Below are 25,748 nucleotides of genomic sequence, written 5' to 3'. Positions count from 1 at the left end.
GGATGTATCAGCAGGCAAGGCCTGCTTCAGGCCGATTCGCCCAATTCCCCGGAATCGGGCCCCGCACCTTAGGCACCTTTTAATTTTTTTTTTTTTAAAACTTACCCAGCAGTGGTCCGAGGCTGCAGCGGCATTTCGGCGGCTGGGGGTCCACTCCAGGGGGGTTTCGGCGACATTTCGGCAGCAGGGGGTCCTTCGGCAGCAGGCAACGGAGGACCCCCTGCTGCCGAAGACCGGGAGCAGACCCGGAGCAGACCCTTGCCGCCGAAGTGCCGCCAAAGCCCCGGACCGCTGCTGGGTATTCAAATCGGGCCCCACCCTTCATAAAGCCGGCCCTGTCAGCAGGAGTACTGTAAGCAAGACGCAAGAAGTAATTCTTCAGCTCTACCCCGTGCTGATTAGGCCTCAGCTGGAGTATTGTGTCCATCTCTGGGCACCACATTTCAGGAAAGATGTGGACAAATTGGAGAAAGTCCAGAGAAGAGCAACAAAAATGATTAAAGGTCTATGAAACATAACACCTGAGGGAAGACTGAAAAAAAAATGGATTTGTTTATTCTGGAGAAGAGAAGACCGAGGGGGGAACATTATAACAGTTTTCAAGTACATAAAAGATTGTTATAAGGAGGAGGGTGATAAATTGTTCTCCTTATCCAGTGTGGACAGGAGAAGAAATAATGGGCTTAAATTGCAGCAAGGAAGGTTGGACATTAGGAAAACTTCCTAACTGTCAGGATAGTTAAGCACTGGAACAAAATTGCCTAAGGAGCTTGTGGAATCTCCATTACTGGAGTTTTTTAAGAGCAGTTAAACAAACACCTCTCAGGGATGATCTAGTTATTACAAAGTCCTGCCTTGAGTGCAGGAGACGGGACTAGATCTATTGCAGTCCTACACTTCTACGATTCTGTGATGTGGAAGCAGAGAACAGTGCAATTCATGCTTGGAAAAGAAGCTACTCCAACATGCTATCTGAAGTAAAATATTCTTTTTTTGTCCCATCTTTAGACCATGCCAGATCAGAGCTCTGACAATCAGGGCCGTGTAGATCTTCCTTCCTGAGCAGAATAAACCAGACTTTCTTTGCACAACATATTAAAATAGGGGTTGGTGAAGTACTGTCCACTACTGTCCTCACTTTTACTATGGAGCTGTGGCCTGTGAGATAACAGGTCCCAGCACGTAGTACACACAGTATCCCTTTGTTGCCAGAAGGCCAGAGTTCTGGGGATCAAGATGGAGTATTGCATGCTGGGACCTGAAGACTCTGTGAGCCACATCTCGCACTAAAGACCATAAAGGGTCCCTGCAAGTGAGGCTCTCAGACTCCAGATTTGCTAGTGCAGCCCCCTCCATTGGTCAAAATTTGGATGGACCAACCTGAGGAGAGGCTGTAAAATACCAGTGACACTGGCCAATCTCTTGTTAACATAAGAACTCGGCGGGTTGTGACACCCTGTATCCCATGTTCACTACTTTATATGGCTAGAATATATTTTGTACAAAATATGCCTTGTGAGGTATCATGTGAAGACTCAACCTGCTGAATATTATTATCCTGTTGAAATATGTGTAAGATCACTGCATGTCAAATTATGAGATTTTGCTCTATGATCGTTACTGAAATATGTTGTAGTTCTGGGTAATGCCTACAAACTAGTTTCTGAGAGACAAAGACTCACCGAAGTATCATCATAATCAAATGAACCCTCAGGGACTATCACCTAGATAAGCAGCCATATTCTGGTAGGATGGAAGGTGTAAGCAAGAACTTTACATATTAGCACTGGGAAACAATTGGAGGTCCCATGTAAACAGATTGTCGCCTGACTCCCAGCTGGGGGCAATCCTCAAAGAAGGGAAAAAAGGTGTAAGAATGGAGACCAAACACCACACAAATTACCTCTCCTTGCCACCTTACATCTCTCTGCTCATAACATCAATGAATACCTGAAGAACACTGAATTAAGGGGAGTGGTCTCAGGCCGAAAGGAAATCAAGTCTGTGAACTGAGAACTGCTTGCAGCATCCGGCGCAATGAGAATGATATTTGCTTCTAATCTTATTTGCCTTGGCAAAGTTTAGGAATCAGCTTAGTTTTAACTTTTTATTTCTTTTGTAACCAATTCTAACTTTTATCCCTTATCATTTATAATCACTTAAAATCTTTCTCTAGTTAATAAACTTATTTTATTGTTTTATCTAAGCCAGTGTGTTTGTTTGAAGTGTTTGGGAAACCTCTGCTTGGGATAACAAAGGCTTGTGCATAAATATTGCCCTTTGTTAGAATGTCAGACTATCTATGAGCTTATATTGTCCAGGGGTCTACCAAGCAGTATAAAATGCACATTTCTGGGGAGATATGCAGTATCACCCTGTATTTATTCATGGATGATGGGAGAGCATTCATGTATACATCTGGGAGTGATTTTACATGCCAGTGGCTGTGCGTGACCAGGCCAGGAGTGGCTGTTCTGACAGCAAAGCAGTGTAAAAGGGACCCCAGGCTACAGAGTTAAGGGGACACAGCATTTCAGCAGTCCAGATTGTACCCTGGGGAATGCCACATGGGCTGAAGCTCCCAGCTCTCTGAACCCCCAGTTGTCCAAAGATGGGATGTGCGTGTGCGTATAGAGATATTTAATTCTGCCTTTGAAATAACCTAATTGTAAAGTGGGCCCAAATCAGAGCACTGGATCTAAAAACCTCAAACGTTATCTGGGGTCTTGTTCAAACAGGAATTGTTTTGGGGCAGTTCTCTGGCCTGCATTATGCAGAAGGTCAGAGTAGACAATCACATAGTCTCTTCTTTCCTTGGAATCTAGGAAGTGAACTCCAGATTTGAACTGCACGTTGGATCCGTCTCTCCCAGAGGTGTAACCCAAATCCCAGTGGTGGAATTCGAAAACTAGGCCAAGTCTGAATTTCAGAGCTTTCCTCTAGCTCTGGTTATGAGGTTACAACAGGTGGAACCTGTTTGCTCTTATCCTCCCGTTCAAATCATTCATGGTGGTTTAGTTCAGAATGGAACCACCCTTGCAATCTCTAAACAGCAATCTGATTGGTGCAAACTAATTGCTCTGCTTGGGGTTGGATGCTAACAAGATGTGGCAGAGGAGCTTGGGTAGAGGCTGGGAAGGGATGGTTTCACTCCAGACAACATGATGGGATTTGCTTCACAGTGTGTAACCCTATCAGTCGTACTGTGAAGTGACAGCAACCATGAAGGACAGAGACTGATCACAATGGGCAGCCAAAATTGAAGTCATTAGGCTTCCTAGCACTGAACTGTCACAAGGAAAGGCAGCAAGAGTGTCTGTGCATGGCTGTTCAATGACATAGACTGCTCCAGAACCCCAGCCAAAATGATATAAGGAAGAAATGAGAGAGACAAGGTGGGGGAGGAAGGAAATATCTTTTATTTGAGCCACTTGTTGGTGAAAGAGACAAGCTTTCAACCTCACACAGAGGGAAGAAAATTTCAGTCTTCTGGGGAACAATGTCTCAGTGAGGAGGGTTTGTTTGTGCAAGATACTGCCCTGGTGTCCCCTCTCAGCAGAGGCTAGGTGCTTGCACATATCTGTTATTAAGTCAGTGGCACTGCAGCTGGTTTTGACAGCAACAACTAAGATAAGTCTCTAGCTAGAGAAGGGAAAAGAGGACAGAGCTTAATAAATAAGCAGAGATCAGAGCTCATCCTGGCAGGAACAGAGACGAAGGGGAGAGATGGGGAGGAGAAGATATTCACCTTTCACCTCATTGCTTAGAGAAACAGACTCCAATGGGAGATATGTGACCAAGGAAGAATAAAGATGAAATACAGGAAAGGGGGGCAGAATGACTCCAGGGCCACGTATGTTAACTAAAAAAAATAACCTCATTCAATCATCCTTTTTAAGAAGAATCTGCCTGAGCAGAATATTGGGCTCTGGGCAAATGGTGACAGAGTAAGATCAGGGTGTTTCATGTTGCTTAGTTTACTGAACTAGGGTGACCAGATGTCCTGATTTATAGGGACAGGCCTCATATTCAGGGCTTTTTCTTATATAGGTGCCTTTTACCCCATCCTGATTTTTCACATATGCTATCTGGTCACCCTATACTGAACTAACTTGAGGTCAAAGAGAGAGAAAATCTCATGTTAACTCCTGCAATTTAAATGTATGAGATGTGAAAGAGGTCAAATCACTGGAGACACAGTTGCCACCTCGAAAAGCAGTTTTTATGTAGAATAACTAGCACTCTGCTGGGATGAATTTAGTTTAGACTCATTGCATGGAAGAGATACACTTTTGCCATCTGTAACTAGATAGATTCTGTTAGCCTGTATAGTTGGTATCACACATTTATGATTGGTGCCATCTATGACAGGTGTCATGCCCTGAGATATTGGGGGGCAATGGGGAAATAAACTAGCTGTTCCTAGATTAAGCCACAAGGAAAGCTCAAGTAGCTATAAGAAGGGTGGAAACTGTATCCTCTTGGAATCAGTCGGGACCCATCAGTCCTTGCCAGCCCCCTCTCCCCTCATTCATCTCCAGAAGCCAAATGAGCGAGATGAATGCAAAGATGAATGGGCCAGCCCTGGCTGCTGAATCCCTGCGCTGAGAACAGGAGCCTCGTAACAACATGCACTTCTGTTGCTATGGCAATGGCAGTGTGGTTGCATAGCCAAGAGCTGGGGTGTTTTGCTCTGCTTTCCCGCCACCCCCACTTGCTTCCGACTATCACATCAGCACCCCTGCGGCAGCAGAAATGACCCGACCCAGCCTGACTGCAGAGTGACAGCATTTCACCAAAGAAGCTGGAGCAGTACAACACAAGGCAGAGTTTGTCACTCTCTCTTCCAGCCAAGGAATCGGAGTGCAATCCTAGGAGTAGACAGGATGCTCCAGGCTCAGGAGCCCATGTCTGTAAAGGGTCTTTGCAGTCTAACCCCACCACCATTAAGGCCAATGGGAATCACTCCCATAGAACTGAGTGTGGAGTCTAGCCTTTGGTATCTACCAGACCCTCTTTCAAACTACTTAACACAAGAAGTAAATATTGTTGTCCTCTTTTTAGAGATAGGGAAACTGAGGCACAGAGCGGCGCCATGCTGGGCAGTGTTATACAGAGTCTGTCTACACTGCAAGCAAAGGTGTAATTGTAGCATGGGTTGGCTTTAATCTAGCTGCCAAGGGTAACAATGATAGTGTAGCCACGATGGCACAGGCTTCAGCATGGGCTAGCAGCCCGAGTACGAAGCAGGCTCCCTGACCACCTTGTCCGCAGGGTGCGTAGCTGCAGCCTGCGTCAACACGTCTACACTGCTATTGTTACCTGTGCTAGCCAGATTCAAGCTGGCACAGGTTTGCCCACCTGTGCTACCATCACATCTTCACTTTGCAGGGCAGACAGATCCTCCGACTGGGTAAATCCTGCTCTCCTTTCCCCCATGTAAATGCACCACAGCTCTTACCCTGTTCAGAGTTTGTATCAGTGTAGCAGAGCAGTTCGGCCCCTGAACCCGCAACCCCAACCCCGTGACACCCCGTGACTTCTCACCAGCTCAAAGACATCTGGTCCACAGGGCCACTTAGAGGACACAGCTGCACCTACCTGTAGTGCTGGGAGGCGGCTTTGCTGATTGGGGATGACTTTTATTGAGACCGTCCCCTTGGCTTCTCTCTAGTGGACAGAAGGAAGGGGAAGAGAGAAGAGTTGGAGAATGTAGCTTCTAGATCAATACAGAAACCAGCTCAAGGCCCCCAGCGTGTCGTTAACCTCAGGGTGCACAGGCACTCCCGGAAACCTACAGAGGGCTGCGACTGGGAGCCATGGTGGCAATATAGGGGAGCTGCCTTGTTTACTGAGTGAAGAGCTGATGGGAGCTCAGCAGAGCCAGAATCACTGTTGCTAAAGGCTTTAGCGCTGTTGAAGTCACAGTGGCTAACTTAACTAACTCAGGCCTAGAGCTGCATCTAGGTAGCCACACAGAGCAGAGTTTTGATCCTCTTTTAGCTTTAAAGGGGTCACCAGAATGAACTAGGAGAAAGAATTAAATTCACCCCATCTCTCCAGCCACAGAGAGGATTCGGGGCTATAGGGCACTGACAGACCAGCCTGGGGAGAGAAGGGCAATTTGAACCAATTCTTCTTCCAACACTTGAGACCTGCCCACCCTCTGTATTGCCATTGCCTTGTGAACCAGTTCAGGAGACCAGGGAGAGGCAGGGCCAGTGCAACCATTTAGGTGACCTAGGCGGTCGCCTAGGGTGCTGGGATTTGGGGAGGTGCCATTTTCTTCAGCAGCGACCGCGGCGGCTGGATCTTCGGCCGCCGCTGGCATTTAGGCAGAGGGAGCTGGGGCAGGGGAGCACGGGGAGGACCGCCTGCAGCAAGTGGTGGGGGGTATGCAGGGGAACTCCCCACCCCAGCTCACCCCTGCCCCACCTCCTCCCCGAGGAGGCCATGGCTGCTTCACTTTTCCCGCCTCCCAGCCTTGCAGAACCTAAGCTGATTGGCGCTGCAAGTCTGGGAGGCGGGAGAAGTGAAGCAGCCACGGCGTGCTTGGGGAGGAGGCGGGGCAGGGGTGAGCTGCTTCACTTCTCTCGCCTCCCAGGCCTGCGCTGCCAATCAGCTTAGGCGCCGCAAGCCTGGGAGGCGGGAGAAGTGAAGCAGCGATGGCATGCTTGGGGTGCTCGTGCATGGAGCAGGGGTGAGCTGGCGTAGGAGGGGTACCTCAGGGCGGAGGATGGGGAGCTGCCGCTTCAGGGCAGGGGCGCCGAGGGAGGGGGCGCAAGGTGGAAGTTTCACCTAGAGCGTGAAACATCCCTTGCCCTGGCCCTGGGGAGAGGGATGGGAACTCAGGGAGATCAGAGGCTGAGACCAGTGATGTTAGAATAATCCACAAACTCCAAACAGCCCTTCCCTGCTCCTTCCAACAGCACCTCTAACAGGTCTGACGGGCTGGAGTTTTAACCATGGACAGGGTGAGCGTTCAGCGTGCCCTGAGAGAGGCCCTTCTCTGAAGCTGGGCAGCCATCTACTGAATGGTGCAAGAGGATCATCGTGGCCCTAGCAGCTGGAAATCAGAGCCCGACTAAGCACCATCCCCCTAGCTCCCATGGCAGAGGGGGGTTCTGGTTTGACTGCATGGGGGCAATTTTAAATTGAAAAGACAACTGAACAACCCAAGCCCCACCATGGGTGCTGCACGCACAGCCCCATCCAGTGCTCTGAGCAGAGACGGCCTGCACTTGAAAAGTGGCCCGGCCTTTGAAGAGGCTCCAGCAGAAAGGGGAACAACAGTAGTTCCTCCTAACGCAGGAGGTGTTGCAACATCTGCCGTGATTTGCATATTAAGAATGAATACAATCAAATAAGGCAACATGTGATATGTGGCCAAATGAGTCATTCCTCAGGAGCAGCCTCCCAAAATACCTACCAGCATCTTCTGCAGCTGGTCGACCGAGTGGTTGCTCACACTTTGCCCATTGATTTCTACGATCTCATCACCCACATGAAGGGAGCCTGCCAGTGACGGGAGAAATTAACCCATGAAATGCACAAGCAAGCAAAATACAATCCCCCAAAATTCTGGATCGCCCCCCCCAGCCTGTTCGCAAGTCTCTAAGAGACCTCAGACCAAATGGCTTCTGCATTCACAATGCACAGGCATAGTTGCTTTGCAGCATGCAACCATCTCTTGCAATTTTACATCCAGATTGGCTCATATAGCATGGTTTTACCAAGGAGTCATTGTGTGTGTCAGTGCACATGCAGGCATATAAGCATGTGAAATACATACATGAGGGGAACACAGCTTCACTCCCTCCATACACACTCCTTTTTATTATTATTTTTAAAATTGATCAAAAACTAAAGCCATTCATACTAGCCTTTGATCTTGCATCATTCTGTAGTTTAGCTTGCAGTAAAAGTATTCTATTTTAGTGATATCCACAATGTTAACCAATATGTAATGTAAAGCTGAATGGTAACCTCATTGCACAGTCAAGTATATATAAATATTCTCTACCTTAAGTGCTCTCATTTTAGATATCCGTACAGATAACAAAGGCTGGATTCTGATCTCAGACACACAGGGATAAGCCAGCACTCCAATGACGTCACTGGAGTTGGTCTTGACTTATTCTGGTGTGAGATCAGGATCAGGCTCTTGTCTTCTACATGGACCTATAAAGGCCTCTAAATGGACCCAAGGCCACCAAAGGGCACTCCTTTTTTATGTACAGGACAGCTATTTTGCATGCAGTCACCACACCATCTGCAGGTGCCAGAGTAAAAAAAGGAAACAGTGCAAGTTCATTTACTTTGGCAACTTCTTTTTGTTGCAGGACATTGGCACAGAAATTTTGCCTTGTCTGTGCATTTTAGCAACAGAAAAAAACATCCTTCAAAATCGGTGGGATCTGATCCACACGCAGTGACAAAGAATCCATCAGCAAGATGAACAAAAATGGTTTCTGGTTCTGTTTGCAGGCATGAGCTTAATGATTGGTCCTGCCCCATCTCCCCTCCCCCTTTTCCCAGCAGAGAACGTCCTGAAGCCTCCAAGGCAGTGGTTCTCAAACTTTTGTACTGGTGACCCCTTTCACCTAGCAAACCTCTGAGTGTGACACTCTCCTCCCCTTATAAATTAAAAATACTTTTTATATATTTAACACCATTACAAATGCTGGAGGCAAAGCGGGGTTTTGGGTGGAGGCTGACAGCTCACGACCCCACACGTAATAACCTCACGACCCCGAGGGGTCCCAACCCCCAGTTTGAGAACCCTTGCTCCAGGGCATTAATGCAGCAGCCACATGTAAAGAGCAGAGGGAGGTGATACAAGAGATGGAGAAAGGGCACTGCTGATATAAATCAAATGGAAAATTCACCAGCACCATGGAACTGTTTAATCCCTTTGCATTGAAACTGCCCAGCTCCAAAGGTGAAACTGACAGGCCCTACCCAGCACCAGGGCGGAAGGAAAGGGCTAAAGTCTCTGACTAAACGGAAGCCTTGTGTGTCTAGGTCTCAGTCAATGACGACTTCAGATTCTTGCCATTTGCTGTTACCTTGTCTATGTACCATGCCTCCATGGAGAATCCTGGCCACCATGCAGCTCTGCTTCTCATTCAACTTCAGTGTGATTCCCTGGAAAACAGGAAATTCTGTGACGGTCTATTACATATCTAGGGTGAGACACTCACTTCTCCAGGTAAAGTCCATGCCTAGCCAGTATCCAAGACGGTCTGTCTCACTTCTCAGAGTCCGCTCCTGGCTCAATTCCAGCTGGGTTAATTTCCTCTTGGCAGAATAAATCAACAGCTGATGCAGCTTCCTCCCGGTCCCACTACACCCTGTGCAGCTCAGGCTCCAAGTGGGGTAGGCAGTGGCCAAAGCAGCACCCTTGTCCCAGTGGATCATCCCTACCCCACCCATGGACCTGGGAGCTGGACTGGATTGTCACTCTCACTGTGCATGCCAATGCACCAGTAGGTCTCACCCTGATCCCTGAGGCCTTAAGGGTTACCAAACTCTTGCTAGCTCACCATGGGTTCCTCGGTGACCTTCTCGAACTGGATCAGCCGGATCTTGCGCACCTCCCGGCTGTCCATGTGAGCTGGGCTGCCCAGCATGGCTGAGCCATTGGCGTAGATGTCCTCGGTCACAGCGTTTGATGGATATACGACAGCCTATCAGGGCAAAGAACAGGCCAGGGTTGGGGACAGCACTGGAGGCCCTGCAACATGCCCTTCTGTGGGAGATGAGCCTGTCTGGAACTCCCATGACGATCCCCTATGTGCCCAGGGGCTGTCGGTGGCTCTTCCCGTGTTCTGCTGAACCCCTCATCCTCAATATGCACTTTCTGGCCACACTACTGATGCCTCTCCTGTGAACAGAGCTGGTCAGGGAGCTGCCACCAAGCTGAAGAGCTGGGATTGCTGACCATCACTGCCCTTGGGAAGGTGAGGTCCAGGAATGCTGGAAAAGCGACACTCTCAGCTCTCAGGAGGAAGCTGAGCCTTGTATCACTCCACAGTGATCCCTGCTGGCCAGTTCAGGAGTAACATTAGTGGAGCTCATTCTAGCCCAGACAGCAGGTGGGGCCTGTGTCCAAGAGAGACCGGAGAGTAAAAAGAAAGAAAAAGAAACATAAAGGACTTCAGCCAGAGAGAGACAAGCTTGATCCAAATGTCCAGCGTATAAACAGAACTGGAGGCTTGGCAACACTTGAGAAAGGTAGCCAAAGGGTTCCCAGGAGCCTTCTGCAAGGTGTTCTAAAGCTTAATAAGATGATGTGGCAGAATCTTACGAGCCTAGAGTTAAATGTCTGACAAAGTGGGTATTCACCCACGAAAGCTCATGCTCCAATATGTCTGTTAGTCTATAAGGTGCCACAGGACTCTCTGTTGCTTTTTTCTAGAGTTAAATGTTACTTTTTCTCACATGAGAATCACTCCAGAGTAACATCACTAAAATAAATAGAGTTACTCTGGATCCACACAAATGTAACTAGGAGCAGAACTTGGACTCTGGTTTCTATTAGTTTGAACCAACTCTCACCTCCGGTCCAAGCAACACAGCTGTCTGCAGGCTAAGCTCCTCACAGCACCCATTCTCCCCAGCACCCCACAGGGTTTTAAGCACTAAACTTTGCTGGATAAAACTGATGGATCACTGACACAAATCATAGCTGTCTCTCCACCCATAGATTCAACAACTCCATCTAGGAACCACCATGCCAAGAGCAGGCCTTCCAAAACTCACTCCACCAAGGAAGCATGAACCAGTGTACCCAGAGTTGTTCACACACATTGCAAGTCCTAGAGCTCACCTGTAACTCCTGCTGTCCCAGCCCTGACAGCATATCCAGCTGGGACGACTGCACAACTCTCTCAACATCACAAATTAACAGGACTAGATGGAGGATATTTCTCGAGCAGCACACAGCAGCACATAAATGGTTAAAGAACTGATACCCGGGTCAGTAGGACAAGCATGGGAACTGCCTGAACTAGCTCCCACAAGGCCAGCTTTTGCAAACGTACCCCCCTGAGCAATCTAACATCTCCCCTGCCTGCTGGCGGGATCATGCTTCATGGAAGGACCAGACCTGCCTAACCTCGGGCTTTTGGGGTTGCTTGTCAGGCTCCCCGATGGCCTCTTGGAGCTCTAGGACTCTTGGTACCATTCTGGCCATGATCCACAGATGTCACTGAAAGCTGTGAACAGCACATTGGATAGAGCAGAGGTGGGATAGAGATGGGTCCTATCCAGGCAGCGCAAGAGAAAGAGTTTAAGCCCCACCACCAGCCAGAAACACTTGATTTTCCCAATTTAACAACAGTTACAAAAGAGCTGGCTGTTGGATGGCAGTGAGAACGTGGGGGGTGGGGGGAGGTGTTATTTGCAGCACGAAATTGGAAAGCTGGAGAGATTCTCAACAGCATTCTCACTCCCCATGACTGACCTGGTCCCAATATAGTGATGCTTTCCACTGGCCAATAAGCAGAAGGGAAGAGGAACCATCCCAAAGCCAGGTTGCAGACCATGTGTGTGAAGCTCTGGAGACTTAATCATCCCCTGGCCGGAGGATCTTATACAAAGCATCAGTAGAAATCTATAAACAGCAGTGGGCCAGATTAATCCTGGGACAAAGTGGGCTCGACTCCACCAAAGTTGATGCAAAGACACCACTTACACCCTTGGCCAGCATGCCGAGGGATGCTGGGAAATAAGCTAGGCACACAGGATTTCACCCAGAGTGCATCTTGCAAGTGCCAGGGGCCAGTGGCACCTCATTTCAGCCCTGCAGCCTCTTTCAGTTCCAGTCTTAGACCCCACTCAGCCTGGTCAATGCTCCTCAGTCCTGACCTGCAGGTCCCCCTGTACTCCAGTCCATATACCTGCAATGAGCTCTGCTTGGGCAGCTCACTGCTGACCTGCAGTCCCTGCTATCCCATGCTGGGCCCCAATGACACATCCATTGGTGGTGAGCTTGTCAGACATCCCTCCCCCCTCCCCAGCTGGCACTATACAACCATCCTCTTTAGCCAGCTCCCAGCACTCGCTAGGGTAAAGCAAACACCCCCAGCTGTTCCAGTGTAGATATTAGTCCACTGATTTTACTGCTTCAGGAACAATTAATGAGCTGCAGAGAGCAGCCCTGGCCAGGACCAAGCCCATTAACCTCTTCTGGTGCTGAGGTGGCAACATGCATTCATGGTTAATACGCAGGCAACCCTGGCTCCTTGCAGCAGGGGCTACTGGAAGGACATGTGTGTTAGGCTTCCCATGTCAGGATATGTCAGAAGACTGATGATCATGTTCCCCATCCTACAGGAGCTCACACCAGGAAATGATCGTGGCTTGTCAGTTTTACTCCTGTACTCGTGATTTTGCATGTTGTATCAAGTCACATGGAATTAATGCAGCCTGCCCCTGTTGCATGCAGTCTCTAGCATCCTCCGAGGTCCTGCTCTCCTACCGGACCCTGGGAGGAGTCCAAGATGGTGGCCAGTTGCTCAGACCATGTGAAGCACTTTGCTTGTGCCCCAGGATCTCATAGAACCCCCAACAAATTACACCAGAGTTAAAAAGAGATGGCACAGTATAATCTTTTCAAGAAGCCAGCAGACTGCTGACTAACCACTCTACATTCCAGGAGGAGCAAGTATAACTGACCCTCCTTGGGCTATGACCAGGATTTGAACTTGAGACCTTCAGTGCTAAAAGCATGAGCCTCTGCCACTTGAATTACAGGAATAACTCCCCTAGATTGTATCAGTAGTAGACTCTCATCTTCTTATGTGGGCCAGCCACTAGGGGAAACAAAGACACACACTGTGTTAGTGTGTGATACAGAACCTCTCTGGGACAAAACTGAGACAGAGATCACCATGTGCCTTACTCTTATATCGATTTGTCTTAGGACATTTCTGTTCTGAATTCAAAACGTCTCTTCAACCAGCTGATTCAGCCACCACCACTGCTCTGCTCCACTCCTCCCACCCTCAGTCCCAGCTGCAAAGCACATTCAGAAGACACAGGATCAGACTTTGGTGGGAAATTGCTTTTCTCTAGTTTCCTTGATTTTTGGTTATTTTGTTCGTTTTTAAACTGACCTTGGATTCCTCTGCAATTTATATGACACCTTGCCTGCACCCTCCCGTCCTTTCACCTTAGGGGTAAACACTAAGGACTTGTCTACATGAGGAAAGGTTTGCAGGTTATACCAGCATCAAAGTGCCATTGCTGGTATCACTTATGGTTTAAGGGTATGATTTGGTCACGGGGATTTTTAATAAAAGTCATGGACAGATCACGAGCAAGAAACAAAAAATCACAGGCCATGACCTGTCCATGACTTTTACCATAAATACTCCGACTGAATCTTAGGGAGTGAAGGACGCTCTGAGGGGTGAGCACTGTGGGGGTGAAGCCTAGGGTGACCAGATGTCCCAATTGTATAGGGACAGTCCCGATTTTGGGGTCTTTTTCTTACATAGGCTCCTATTACCCCCCATCTCCATCCCAATTTTTCACATGTGCTGTCTGGTCACCCTAGGAAGCCTGTGCACCAGCTGTGGGGGGTCTGCTGCTGTTCCCACCACCACCGAGGTGGGAGCCCCAGGGGGCCGCTGCCAATCTGGCTGCCACCAGGGATGGCAGGGGAAGACCCAGGGCCAGCTGCTGCTCTGGCCACCCCAAGATTGCTGCTGGAGACGCTGAGCTGTGGCTGCTCCCGCCACCCCCGGGACTGCTACTCAGGTGGTCCGTGGGGCCAGTCACATCAGCTGCTGCTCGGGCGGTTCCAGGGGCCAGCTGCCCAGGGCTGACAGAGCAGCGGCTGGCTGCAGAGCCATTCCAGCAGCAACCAGTGTGGTTGTCCCCAGGGCCGCCTGACGAGCTGTCCCCAAGGCAGCTGCTTGGGCGACCCGGTGGTCAGCCACACAGGCTGCCGCAGAAGTCACAGAGATCACAGGAAGTCATGGATTCCGTGACTTCTGCAACCTCCATGACAAACAAGGAGCCTTACTTATGGTTCGTGAATGAAATAAGCGATACCAGCAGAAGCATTTTTTTTAACCTGTCTACACATTAGGGTTTCTGCCAGTTAGAATCATAAATCACACTTGAACTGGCACTGCTAGTGTAGACTGGGCCTGTTTTGGAACCAGCCTTGTACACAGAGAATGCAGAGTCAGTTGGGTGCAGCTTCCTGTCTTCAAGAGCATGTGTGTGGGGATACAGCAACTTCTCTCCCTACACCACACACACACTTCACATTCACCTACACTACAAAACCACAATGCAATTCAGCATGTGCTAGCAGATGCTGGACAAAAGGGCTGCAATAGCAAGCGGGGGGGCAAACTGCAGACCTAAGGTGCACTGGCAAAGCTGTGTGGGGAGTACAGAGCTCTAGTGGGAGATGGGGGCTGCAGATCAGGGGCATTGGTGGAGCTCTTTTGAGTGCTAGGACTGGAATGGTTGCGGGGGAGGGAATGGCTGTGGGTCAGGTTTGAGGCATGTTGCAAAGTTGCCAACTCTCATGATTTTACCACGAGCCTGGCGATACGGCGATATTGGGTGCCTTATTCAAAGTCCCAGTTCCTGGAGTCCTGTGCTTAGATGAGAATCTGAGGTTTCATTTTAAAAAGAATGGACATTTCTAACCTCCACGGTCAAAGAGAAGAGCTTGGAAATCGAAACTGAATGCATCCTAAAGGCTCAGAAACTAAATGCAAGAAAATGAACCGAAACAGTATTGTTTTTAAAAACAAATCTCATGAATTTTACACCAATCCTGTGACTCAAAGAAGGAGCCTGACTTATGATTTCTGAACATTTGGAGTTGGCCATGCTGCATTGGAAGAGCTGGGTGAGGTGTCTAGGGCAGGCATAGCAGGGTGGGGTGGGGTGGGACATGCTTCAGGACTGAGGTGCACTGGGGGACATACTATGGGGTGATGCTGCAAATCAGGTCTAGGGTGCATCAGCAGAGCCACACGAAGACCCCCAGACTGGAACCAAGGAAGATACAAAGCTGTCCTAACATAACTGAGGGTAGAATCCATCACTGGAATAGCAGGTGGTGCAAATCAGGACTATGGTGCATTGGCAGAGCTGCGCAGATGCCTGGCCTGGACTCCTAAAGAGAGCTGCAGTCAGGATTGCAGGGCATCGGCAGAGCCAGATAGGACACCAGATTTATTGAAAGAAGCTACCTTTGATAGCCCAATAAATCATCTAGAAATTAAAAAGAGCCAAACAGGTTGCTCCTGCCAAATTTGTTAAATACTTTCAGATTACGGATCCTGCAGCCAAGCCTCAGACCCAGGTTGTGAATGTGGCTGTTACAAGCTCCAAGAAAGCCTGGGCTTTTGGTGGAAGGGAGAACAGCTAAAATATCAGGTAGGGGGCTGGGTCTGCAATCCAGGCTGGGAAGACAGAGGGACAACCAGATGCTCATGGGTGGCGGGTGAACCTCCCCTTCAGGGAGACTATCCCCTGGCCTTCCCCCTTCTGCCTGAGGCACTGCCCGCTGGAGCCCTGAGGGGGCACCCATGGCTAGAGGAGCCCCCGCCTGCCTCAGAGGACGGAGGGGGGCCTAAGGGTGGAGCATGGGTGAGGACATGGCCTAGGTTAGGGGAGACTTAGCCTCTCCTGGCCTATGATACCCACCGCCCATGCAGATGCTTCTGGATTCAGAGAGCAGACAGACAGCGGGAGATGAGGAAAGACACATGGTGAAACTGCCCTGGGCCACTGGAGAGAGGAGAGGAAACAGAACTGTTCTGAGTCAGAGAGCAGACATGCTGCTCCCTGTTTGCCTTCTCCAGCAGAGCTGGCAGGGACCTTTGGGAAGCGGGACAAAGTCTCACTCTGGCCCCAGCCAGAGTTCAAAGTGCCTCCAGGGGAGCAGAGTCAGCATGGCTTCCCCTCTTATCTCTCCTTGGCTTCCTCTGCATATATGATACAGCACGATTCCAGTACATCAGCAGCCCTCAAACGCCAGACTCAGCAAAGCAGCACATTCCAGTCAGCTGAGCTCAGGCATTGTCACAAAGGTTGGGGCAGCCTAGGAACCTCCGCTCCTCCCCAGCCCTGACCTTTGCTTTCAGCTGAGGAATGGACAAAACACCCTGTCCAGGAGTTGACTGATAGCAGTGAATCAGCCACCCTGGCGGCATACTCAATACGGTCACTGGCTGGCTATGACTGACTGTCATTTATACAGGGCCTTTTACCCAGACAGTCCATCAGACTGCATGGGGCGAAAGCAAACAATCTGCATTTGAATACAGCTCAGTGAAAATGTCTATGCCTAGGAACAAAGCATGCAGGCCACACTTACAGGCTGACGGACTCTATCCTGGAAAGCAGTAACTCTAAAAAAGATTTGGGGGTCGTGATGGATAATCAGCTGAACAGGCGCTCCCAATGTGACGCGGTAGCCAAAAGAGCTAATGCTAGCCTGGGATGCATCAACAGAAGAATCACAAGTAGGAGCAGGGAGGTTATTTTACCTCTGGATTTGGCCCGGGTGCAACCATTGCTGGAATCCTGTGTCCAGTTCTGGTGCCCACAATTCAAGAAGGATGTTGATCAATTGGAGAGGGATCAGAGAAGAGCTACGAGAATGATTAAAGGATGAGAAATCAAGCCGTACAGTGACTCGTGGAGCTCAGTCTATATAGCTTAAAGAGAAGGTGAAGGTGTGACTCAAACACAGTGTATGAGTAAGGCTGCAAATCTTTCACAGAGGTCACGGAAGTCACAGATCCTGGGACTTTCTGTGACCTCCATGACTTCCAGCAGCTGACCCCAGGACCGCCCCAGCAGCTGAGGCCAGCCACACCAGCTGCTGCTCCAGCGGCCCCAGGCAACTGGTCCCAGGCACTGCCCTGGAGCAGTAGTCTGGGAGCAGCAGCGGCACTCCAGGCTGTCCCTGCCCAGAGGAGCAGCAGCGGTGGCAGAGCCTTGGGCCACCCCCCAGAAACAGCAGCGGCAGCAGGGCTCCGAGCTGCCCCCAACCCCCAGGAGCAGCAGCGTCCCCTGGAGCACTGCCATTCCCCTACCCCAAGCAGGTTAGATTTAGTTAAGGGTATTTTTAGTATTTTTAGTAAAAGTCACAGAAAGATCACGGGCTGTGACTTTTTGGTTATTGCCCACGACCTGTACATGACTTTTACTAAAAATACCCATGACTAAATCATAATCTTATCTATGAGTACCTATATGGGGGACAAATATTTAATCATGGGCTCCAGTCTAGCGGAGGAAGGTCTAACCCGATCTAATGACTGGAAGCTGAAGCTAGACAAATTCAGGCTGGAAATAAGGGGTACATTTTTAACAATGAGGGTAATTAAACAAGAGAACAATTTATCGAGGGTTGTGGTGGATTCTCCAGCAATGCCAATTGTTCAATCAAGACTGGATCTACTTCCAAAAGATCTGCACTAGAAATTATTTTGAGGAAGTTCTCTAGCCCATACTATACAGAAGGTCAGATTAGGTGATCATAATGGACCCTTCTCACCTTGGAATCGATGAAACTTTATGAACACTCAAATACAGTGGATCATTTCACTTCCCACTGAAATGCAGCCACCAGAGATACGAACTGACTGGTCAACCACACCCCTCATTTGGAACTGGGAATACGCAATCAAGCAGCAGCCGAGACAAACAAACAAAAAAAAAAGGCAAATATAGTACAGTGCAAGTTAAATGTACAGTACTAAATAAATAAAGGGAAAGTTTAATAAAAGATTGACAAGGTAAGGAAACTGTTTCTGTGCTTGTTTCATTTAAATTAAGATGGTTAAGAGCAGCATTTTCCTCCTGCTGAGCAAAGTTTCAAAGCTATGTTAAGTCACTGTTCAGTTGTAAACTTTGAAAAGAACCAGAATGTTTCATTCAGATTTACGAACAGCCTCCATTCCGAGTTGGTGCTGCTGATGAAACAGAAGCACTAAGGGATCGTGTGTAATGGCCTTACCGGGCCTGACTGGGTTAGGGGAATGTGACCATAGGGACAGTGCCACGGCCTGCTCAGTGTAAACCTCCTGCCTAGCACACACACGCAGCATTGTTGTTCCGAAGCTTTGGCCTTGTGTAGCCTGCGACCTCTCGACCCTTCGAGAGTCAGGGCGATGAGGGTCTGGCAGAGCCGGCTGCTTACGCAGGGCTCTCAAATCCCTCTGAGAGAGAGGAAACATCTGCAGGAGGGCTCAGAGTTCAGGAGCACTGCGAGGAGCCAGCTGAAGTTAAAATACAGACTGAACGCCAGCTCAGCAGAATCCAGGAAGAGAGAATGTGGGTTACTGCTGTACCTCACTGGAAATGGGATCCAGGTCAAGTCAGAGCCCAGGGATAACACAGCTCCTGAGCTCAGTGCAATAGCTGTGTAATGGGTGGCAAAGGAGGAGGCACTAGGAGCTGCTACTCTGTACAAAGTGGCCTTGATGGTGCTTAGCAAATGGGCCATGCTGCACTGGGCACGGTGATGGAAACGTGCCCTGCTAGGACCACATGTTCCAAGGAATGGGGGAGCAATGCAGGCACTCAGCCACCAAATGTACCAACCCCGCCCCCAGCATTCCATTGAGAGCAACATAGAGCAACCAGATCACCCCCAGGATCTAGACCCAAGCTCTGGAGTGTCTGAAATCCAAACCTGAATTTTGCAGTGGGCCCCCATTTCTAAAATGGGCTGAACCCAGATCCCAGGCTGGAGAGGGGAGACTCCTTGGAAAGGGCAAAGAACTCTCATCCCTCCAGGTCACACGGGTCCTGGGGGAGGGGAGGTGCAAGCAGCCTCAGCTTAGCAAAGGAGGCCAAGCTCCTCCAGCCAAATGCTGCTAACCTTGCTACAGCAGGCAGGGAACACACTAGCAGGTGATCAAGCATTAACTTCACAGCAATTAGATCATTTGAACAGCCATCACCCTTGTCCAAAGATCAACCAGCATGGTATGCTTTGCTAATGCCTGGCCCCCTGAAAGGGGATAAGGGCCATCTACCTCCACTACCTGCTTCACTCTCGGTTACTTCTTCAGGTCAACTTTGAAAGACCAGGTCACCCAAGGGAAGCCCTGACTAACAAGGGCAGATATAAAGTCACCCAGCGGAAACCCAAGGGCGCTGCTGGCTCTCTGCCCACTCCAGGCTGGCACAGGGACCCAAGGAAACAGCTGTGCAGCGACAAATGGGGTCAAAAACACACAAAGGTCTAGGTCTCTCTCTAGGATTCCTCTCCAGGCAGGGATCACTGCACAGCAAGCTGCAGACAGGAGGCAGGCTCCACTGCACAAGTCTACTCCCTTCACAGCACCCTCACCACTGCCTCATTGCAACAGGCCATGGCCACGCACAGACACCGTAGCTGTCAGCCAGAAGCCCTGTCATGCACTGGGAATTAAACTGCCATGCAGGGGATGGATGGTGTTGCTCAGGGGATGGTTAAAGTGACACAGAGCCCTTCGCACTGAGCTCCCCAGTTCAAACCCAGCCGAGGCGAGTGGCAGCTGGAAGCTGCAGCCAGGGGTTTTTGGTGGATCCCAGTCCAGGGCCATATGACCAAGCATCCTGCAAACCAGCAATACCATTAGCACATCAGACCATAAGATTGGCCATGCTGAGTAAGACCAAAGGTCCATCTAGCCCAGTATCCTCTCTGCCGACAGCGTTAGGTGCTTGAGACGGCGTGAACAGAAGAGGCAATCAAGTGATCCATCCCGTCATACTGTCCCAGCTTCTGGCAGCCAGAGACTTGGGGACACTCAGAGCATGGGGCTGTGTCCCTGCCCATCCTGGCTACTAGCCATTGAGGGACCTATCCTCCACACATGCCCCCTTCACAGCAGCCCCAGCAGATGCCAAGGAACAAATGGACAATGGAGACAGAACTCCTCTCTTGCTGGAGCCCCCCGGCTCAGGGCTGAGGCATGCTAGCAGGGCAAGATGGCTGAGGGAAGCCTGGCCCCTGTGCTTACCCTAGTGAATAAGGAAAGGCATTCTGCCTCCAGGGGCCTCCTCTTGCCTTTTGCAGGATACAAATAATCCTCCTGGGGAGCCACTCAGATCCCAGGGCTGCCAACCTGGCACCTTTCTCCATCAGCCCCTGCACACTTCAACAAGAGACACAGCCCAACAGCCATTTATCCCAGAATCCCAGCCCCCATCTGGGACAGAGGGCAAAGGCAGAACCCCAACACCAACCTCCCCTCTCTCTAGCAGAGGGCCACTGTTCCGGCCCAGTCTCACAAGCCTAGTGTGTCAACAGCACAACCCAACCAGTCTCTCCTGCCCCTCCCCAACATCCCCATGGCACTCGCTATCTGTGCACAAAGACAGCAGAACCTCCCCACACCTTACCCTGCCATCTGGCTACTGATAAGGGGTTACTTGGAGGCACAGGACCCTTCCAAAGGGCCAGTGCTTCACAGCCATCTCCTGTGTCTGCATGTAACTGCAGCAGGAGGGCTTTGGCAGACTGGGACAGAGGGCTCCGTGGTTTCATAGGTCGAGAGGTGGAAAGAGCACCTGGCTGCAGTGTACGATCCAGTAACTAGAGAGAAAAGAGGAGGTAGTATGGAGTCAAGAGAAGCCATGGAGACCCCACCAATATGGCCATAGCAGTAAGCACAGGTGAAAGGGTTAAGCGTCAATGCATGAAGGGCCAGGGACCCTCTCCCTTCGCCACTCCCACCTACTACTGGGAGCCAGCGGGAAGCCCATTGCGACTGAATTATTATTTAAAGCACTGTCAATCAAAAAAAAAACATTGCAATGAGGGCAAAACTGCCCATTTTGAACTTTTTGGAACAGAATATTTCAATTTTCCTTTTCGAAATGACTTTTCATTGCAATTTGCTTTTATTCTGAAAAATAGTATGAAATTTTAAAAGACGCAAAATTGGAATGCTTTGATTTTTTCAAAACAAAACAGTCCGATCGACTCAAAGCGATTTTTTTTTCCAGAATTTCAGTTCACAAGGAATTTAGATTTTTGTTATTTTTATTTTCGATCCAGAAGAGAAGACATTTTGAAAGCGCGAAACTCCCCTTGAAATACCCAGTTTCTCCACAGCCCTACCCATCACCCAACCTCAGAATTTCTGGCCTAAGAGCTTTGACATTGGCTTAAGTGGAAGCAGGATGAGACCCTTGAATGCATTTGAGGTTGGCTCTGTTATTAGTATTTTACAAGCATTTTCTCACTGTATCTTCAAATGCCCCATGGAAAGTTTGTGATGGGTGGTGGTGGGACTTAGGGAAACGTATGGCTGGAGTGAGGATGGAATGCAGAATAGGATTTTGCATTAATTTGTATTGCAACAACCCAGTCTCCTGTTCCCAGAGAGCAATCTTGACTCCAGGGTGGTTAGGCTTGCTACACAGAAGATTTCATAAACACTGTCAAAACAAAGAGAGAGAAGAACAATCCATTCACTCCATTTGACCAGAGTTTAGAGTGTGGGGCAGTTACAGAGGTCCAGACCCTCAGGTGCCTAAATACCTTTGAAGATCTGGGCTAGACAGCTTCATAAATGGGGGGAGGACTGCAGCTTTGCACTGTCAGAGATGGCTCCAACACTGTACGGCTGGAGACTTTTCCATCGCCTAAAGACCCTAAGGGTCTGTCTACACTTGGAACTGGAGGTGCAATTCCCAGTTTGGGGAGACATACCTGAGGCTACCCTCGATTTTTAGCACACTGGCTCCATCATAGCTTGTGCAAGTATCTCTCCGCAAATTGAGAGTTACAGCCCCAGCTCGAAGTGTAGATGCACCTTCAGATTCTAACAGAGAGCCTGTGACCAGCCACACACTTAGCATTTTCTCTATTTCTTTGAAGCGCTAGGTCTTGGTGACTAGGCAGTCTGATTCGTGGGCTCAGAAATACATAGCCCCCTCCTGGCACTGTCACGAAGGCCTGTCCCAAATGTCCTGATACACATCAGGAGACCTTTAAGAAAAAACAGAAGAGCCCTGTGCCATCCCAGCTCACTATCAGCCCTGCTGTTTATGACTTTCACCCTCCAGCCCCACACAGCTTCTTCGGATTTCACATGACCAATTGCATGTCCCTTGTGTCACTCTCTAGCTGTGGCTCCTAACGGGTGAAGGACACTCTGATGCAGAACAGGGCATAAAAAGGAAAGACTGGGGAGCAGATTCATAGTGGGGATAAACTGTCACAGCTCCACTGAAGTCTATGTGGGTGCAACAATTTACAGCTGCTGTGGAGCCAGCTGTGGGATTCCAGGCTGGTGAGATGGGGGGCAGGAAATGTGAAAAGTTTCTTTGGTTTGACAGAAGGACCAAATCCCATCGTCCACACAAGATCACTCAGCTTTCCTCACGGTGCCAGATTTCAGCCACCAAAAAGTGAGAGAATCCAGAGTTCTGGATAAAAGCTCACATTTAACTCACTCATGATGGGTGGTTGTTTTTCTTTCTATTGCTTTATTGCACAACAGGGTGGGTTAAGGATAAAGTTTCAGTCTGGTCTCCAATTTCCTCCCTGCTTTTGTGAGTTTAAAAAGAGAAGCAGTCATTGCTCAACTGCACAGCTTTGCAGCCTGAAAGCTGCACACTCTAACAGTGCTGAGATTCCCAAGCCTTCTGGGGATAACGGGCCAGATCCTCAGGCAATGTAAATTATCAGAGCTCCCTTGACTGCACTGGAGATACCCCAATTTACACCAACTGATAAAATAGCCCTGAAGCAGGAGGGCACACTGCAGATATTTTCTTAACCAATGCCACTGCCATTCAGCCAGTGCTGTTGTGTATGAAGCCTGCCACACAATGATCATTGTCTCAGGAATAGGAATTAGGAGGCATGTGCAAGATTGGCCTGCCCCAGTTTCCCAGGGCTAAAATCCATTGCCACATCTCCTCCAGCCTGACATGTGGACCTGCTTGCCGGAGGTTGCTCAGCAGCTAAATCAGCTCATGTGACAGGCAGTTCCAGTTCAGACCAGTTACAACTTTGCAGCAAAAAACAAGAAAGTCTCATTTTAGCTTGGAACTGCAATTTTCCTCCTCCCATTCAGCTACCCGTTCCCTACCCAGGAGCAAAATGGCAAATCCTCTTCCAAACTAGCTTCACATACCTCCCCCCACCCCCATTCCTACCCACCTAGAGAGGAGAGCCACCCATGAAATCCTGCAGCATGATGGCAACAGGGAAACAGAGCAGGACAGTTCATTACAGATGTAAGTACAGATGTCAGCCCCTCTGTCCCCCAGCCCCACTCAGAGATCTAAGGACAGTGAATACCACCTCCTTCCCTCACACTCTGCTTTTGCATCTGCAGCTCTCCCTGCCCTCAGATTAGGGTTTCCTCACTGTACCCTGGGCTGGAGGCAGGGGCTCCAAAACCAATCAATGCTGCCCCCATGTCAGCCAGGGAGGTAGCATTGGAGTAACACAGAGCGAGGACTCCCTCCCTGTTCTTCAGCCACAGCACTCCCCCGCTCTAACCCTGATCCCACTCACACCAGTTTTACACTGCTCTAATGCTGCTGTCTTCAAAGGAGTCACCTTGGATTCAAACCAGAGCAAACACGAGCAAGATGAGGGCCACAATCTCTGCCAGCCCTGTGGACAGAGTGTGTGGTGGGGGGGGGGGGGGGCGGGAGAGGCAAGTGAACTGGATTCCTAAACACCGAGATCCTCAGTGTTGTGAAGAGCAGCGTCACTGAAGCCAGCCTCAACCCTTTAGTGACCCCACAGAAAAGGCTACACATGCCCAAGGGCCAGAGACTAGAGTGAATAAGAACCAAGAGACTTTGCAATAAGCACCTTCCATCTGTGGATCTCGCACCAGAAGAGGGATCATTATCCCCATTTTGCAGATGTAGAAACTGAGAAATGGAGCAGTGCAAAGACTTGCCAAAATTCACACTGGGAGACCCAGACCTCTTAGCTCCCAGTGCCCCCACTTTGCCAGCTGTAGGGAGGGAAGTGAAATGTGATTGGCACTGTACCACAAATGTACATCAAACTGCTTGGCCACTAGTTAGCAGCTAATAGTGTGTTCCCGGTGAGGCGAGCCCCCAAACATAAAGTGCCCTGGGGCTATCACCCCGCACTGTATGAGACCTGGCCGGGGCCGCCCAGAGGAGGGGGGACAAGTGGGGCAATTTGTCCCAAGCCCTGGGCCCCGCAGGGGCTCCGTGAGCCCTGGCCCAGAGGCGGTCCGGGTCTTCAGCGGCATTGCGGTGGCGGGAGGGGGGGAGCCTTCAGTGCTGCCCAAGACGTGGAGCGACTGAAGGGCCCCCCCACCGCCGAAGACCCGGACTGCCGCCAGGTAAGTAAAAGCGCTGCAGCTCCCCCGCTTTGTCCCAGGCCCGGCTGCCTGCCGCTGTCCCTGCCCCGGGAAGCGCCCTTCTTACCTCGGGCTTGGGCCGGCTCTGCAGCAGGTGCTCCAGGTACAGGTCGGAGAGCGCCGTCCGCATGCTGCTCACGCTGTCGCCGCGGCTCGACTTGAGAGTCATGCCGAGCTCTCTGCTGTCACCCGAGCCGGCTCCTTTGCGCAGCGGCCGCTCCCACGCCGACTCCAGCCACCTGATCCGGTTCCCCTGGCTCCAGCAGAGCGGGCCGGCTCCCCGCTGCAGCAGCGGCTCCCGGGCCGGCTCCAGCCCCCGCGCTCCCCTGCCGCCTGCCGCCGGGACGTTAATTCGACGAGCGGAGCAGTGCCTGTAAAGCTGCTGCGGGGGGCGGGATCCGGGGCTGGCCGGGCGCTGCGTTCCCTGCCTGCGGGCTCGGGATCCTGCAGCCGGCCGGGCAGCGTGCGGAGCCGGCTGGGAAAGGAAGCGCCGGGCTGCAGGGAGGAGGCGGGAGCTGGCACGGTCACTCCCCTTCGCTGCCCTACAGAAGGAGTGTCCAGGCCAGGGAGGCCGCGGCCCCTGCTCCCTCTGCGGGCTGAGAGACCGATACCAAGAACTCGGAGAGAGGCGGCTGGCAGGGGGCGCCCGCGCAATGGCTGCGCCCCCGCTCCCTGCGCTAGAGGAGAAGGAAAACAAACGGGCAAGAAGAGGCTAATGGGGAAGCACAGCTTCCCCCCACCCCCAAACCGCCCCCTCCAATCCCCACCTCTCCAGCCCCAGCCCCTCTACTCCCAAACAGCCATGCACCTCGTCCAGTCCCCATCCCTCCAGCCCCCAAACCACCATGCACCCCTCCAATCCCCACCTCTCCAACCCCAGCCCCTCTACTCCCAAACAGCCATGCACCCCCTCCAGTCCCCATCCCTCCAGCCCTGTCCCCTCCAGCCCCCAAACCACCATGCACCCCTCCAATCCCCACCGCCCCAGCCCCCTCACCCCCAAACTGCCACGCACCCCCTCCAGTCCCCATCCCTCCAGCCCTGTCTCCTCCAGCCCCCAAACCACCATGCACCCCTCCAATCCCCACCTCTCCAGCCCCAGCCCCTCTACTCCCAAACTGCCACGCACCCCCTCCAGTCCCCATCCCTCCAGCCCTGTCCCCTCCAGCCCCCAAACCACCATGCACCCCTCCAATCCCCACCGCCCCAGCCCCAGCCCCCTCACCCCCAAACTGCCATGCACCCCTTCCAATCCCCATCCCTCCAGCCCTGTCTCCTCCAGCCCCCAAACCACCATGCACCCCTCCAATCCCCACCACCCCAGCCCCCTCACCCCCAAACTGCCATGCACCCCCTCCAATCCCCATCCCTCCAGCCCCGTCCCCTCCTGCCCCCGAA

The 25,748-nt window shown here is 50.9% G+C and overlaps 1 protein-coding gene across 5 annotated transcripts in view; it reads right to left on the bottom strand.

Annotated features, from left to right (window-relative positions):
* The window catches only part of MPP1 (MAGUK p55 scaffold protein 1), a 43,448-nt gene extending 18,615 nt beyond the window's left edge, over positions 1 to 24,833 (bottom strand). Inside the window, exons 1-6 of one of the 5 annotated variants that reach the window (XM_050965564.1) lie at positions 17,546 to 17,660; positions 16,530 to 16,634; positions 9,546 to 9,689; positions 9,069 to 9,147; positions 7,430 to 7,515; positions 5,602 to 5,670 (exon numbers count right to left, since the gene is read on the bottom strand). In XM_050965564.1, the coding sequence (XP_050821521.1) occupies positions 5,602 to 5,670; positions 7,430 to 7,515; positions 9,069 to 9,147; positions 9,546 to 9,689; positions 16,530 to 16,556 (405 nt within the window). In that variant the 5' untranslated portion in view covers positions 16,557 to 16,634; positions 17,546 to 17,660. Of the gene's footprint in view, positions 1 to 5,601; positions 5,671 to 7,429; positions 7,516 to 9,068; positions 9,148 to 9,545; positions 9,690 to 16,529; positions 16,635 to 17,545; positions 17,661 to 20,003; positions 20,184 to 24,417 lie in introns of those variants that run through there. The other 4 variants (XM_050965566.1, XM_050965563.1, XM_050965567.1 and 1 more) reach the window with 4 other exon arrangements.
* Between the last annotated feature and the right edge of the window lie 915 nt (positions 24,834 to 25,748).

The sequence above is a fragment of the Gopherus flavomarginatus genome, chromosome 8 (assembly GCF_025201925.1).
Source record: "Gopherus flavomarginatus isolate rGopFla2 chromosome 8, rGopFla2.mat.asm, whole genome shotgun sequence".
Classification (NCBI taxonomy): Eukaryota; Metazoa; Chordata; order Testudines; family Testudinidae; genus Gopherus; species Gopherus flavomarginatus.
The sequence above is the reverse complement of the archived record's forward strand: the minus strand, read 5'-3'. Positions and strand labels throughout refer to the sequence as shown.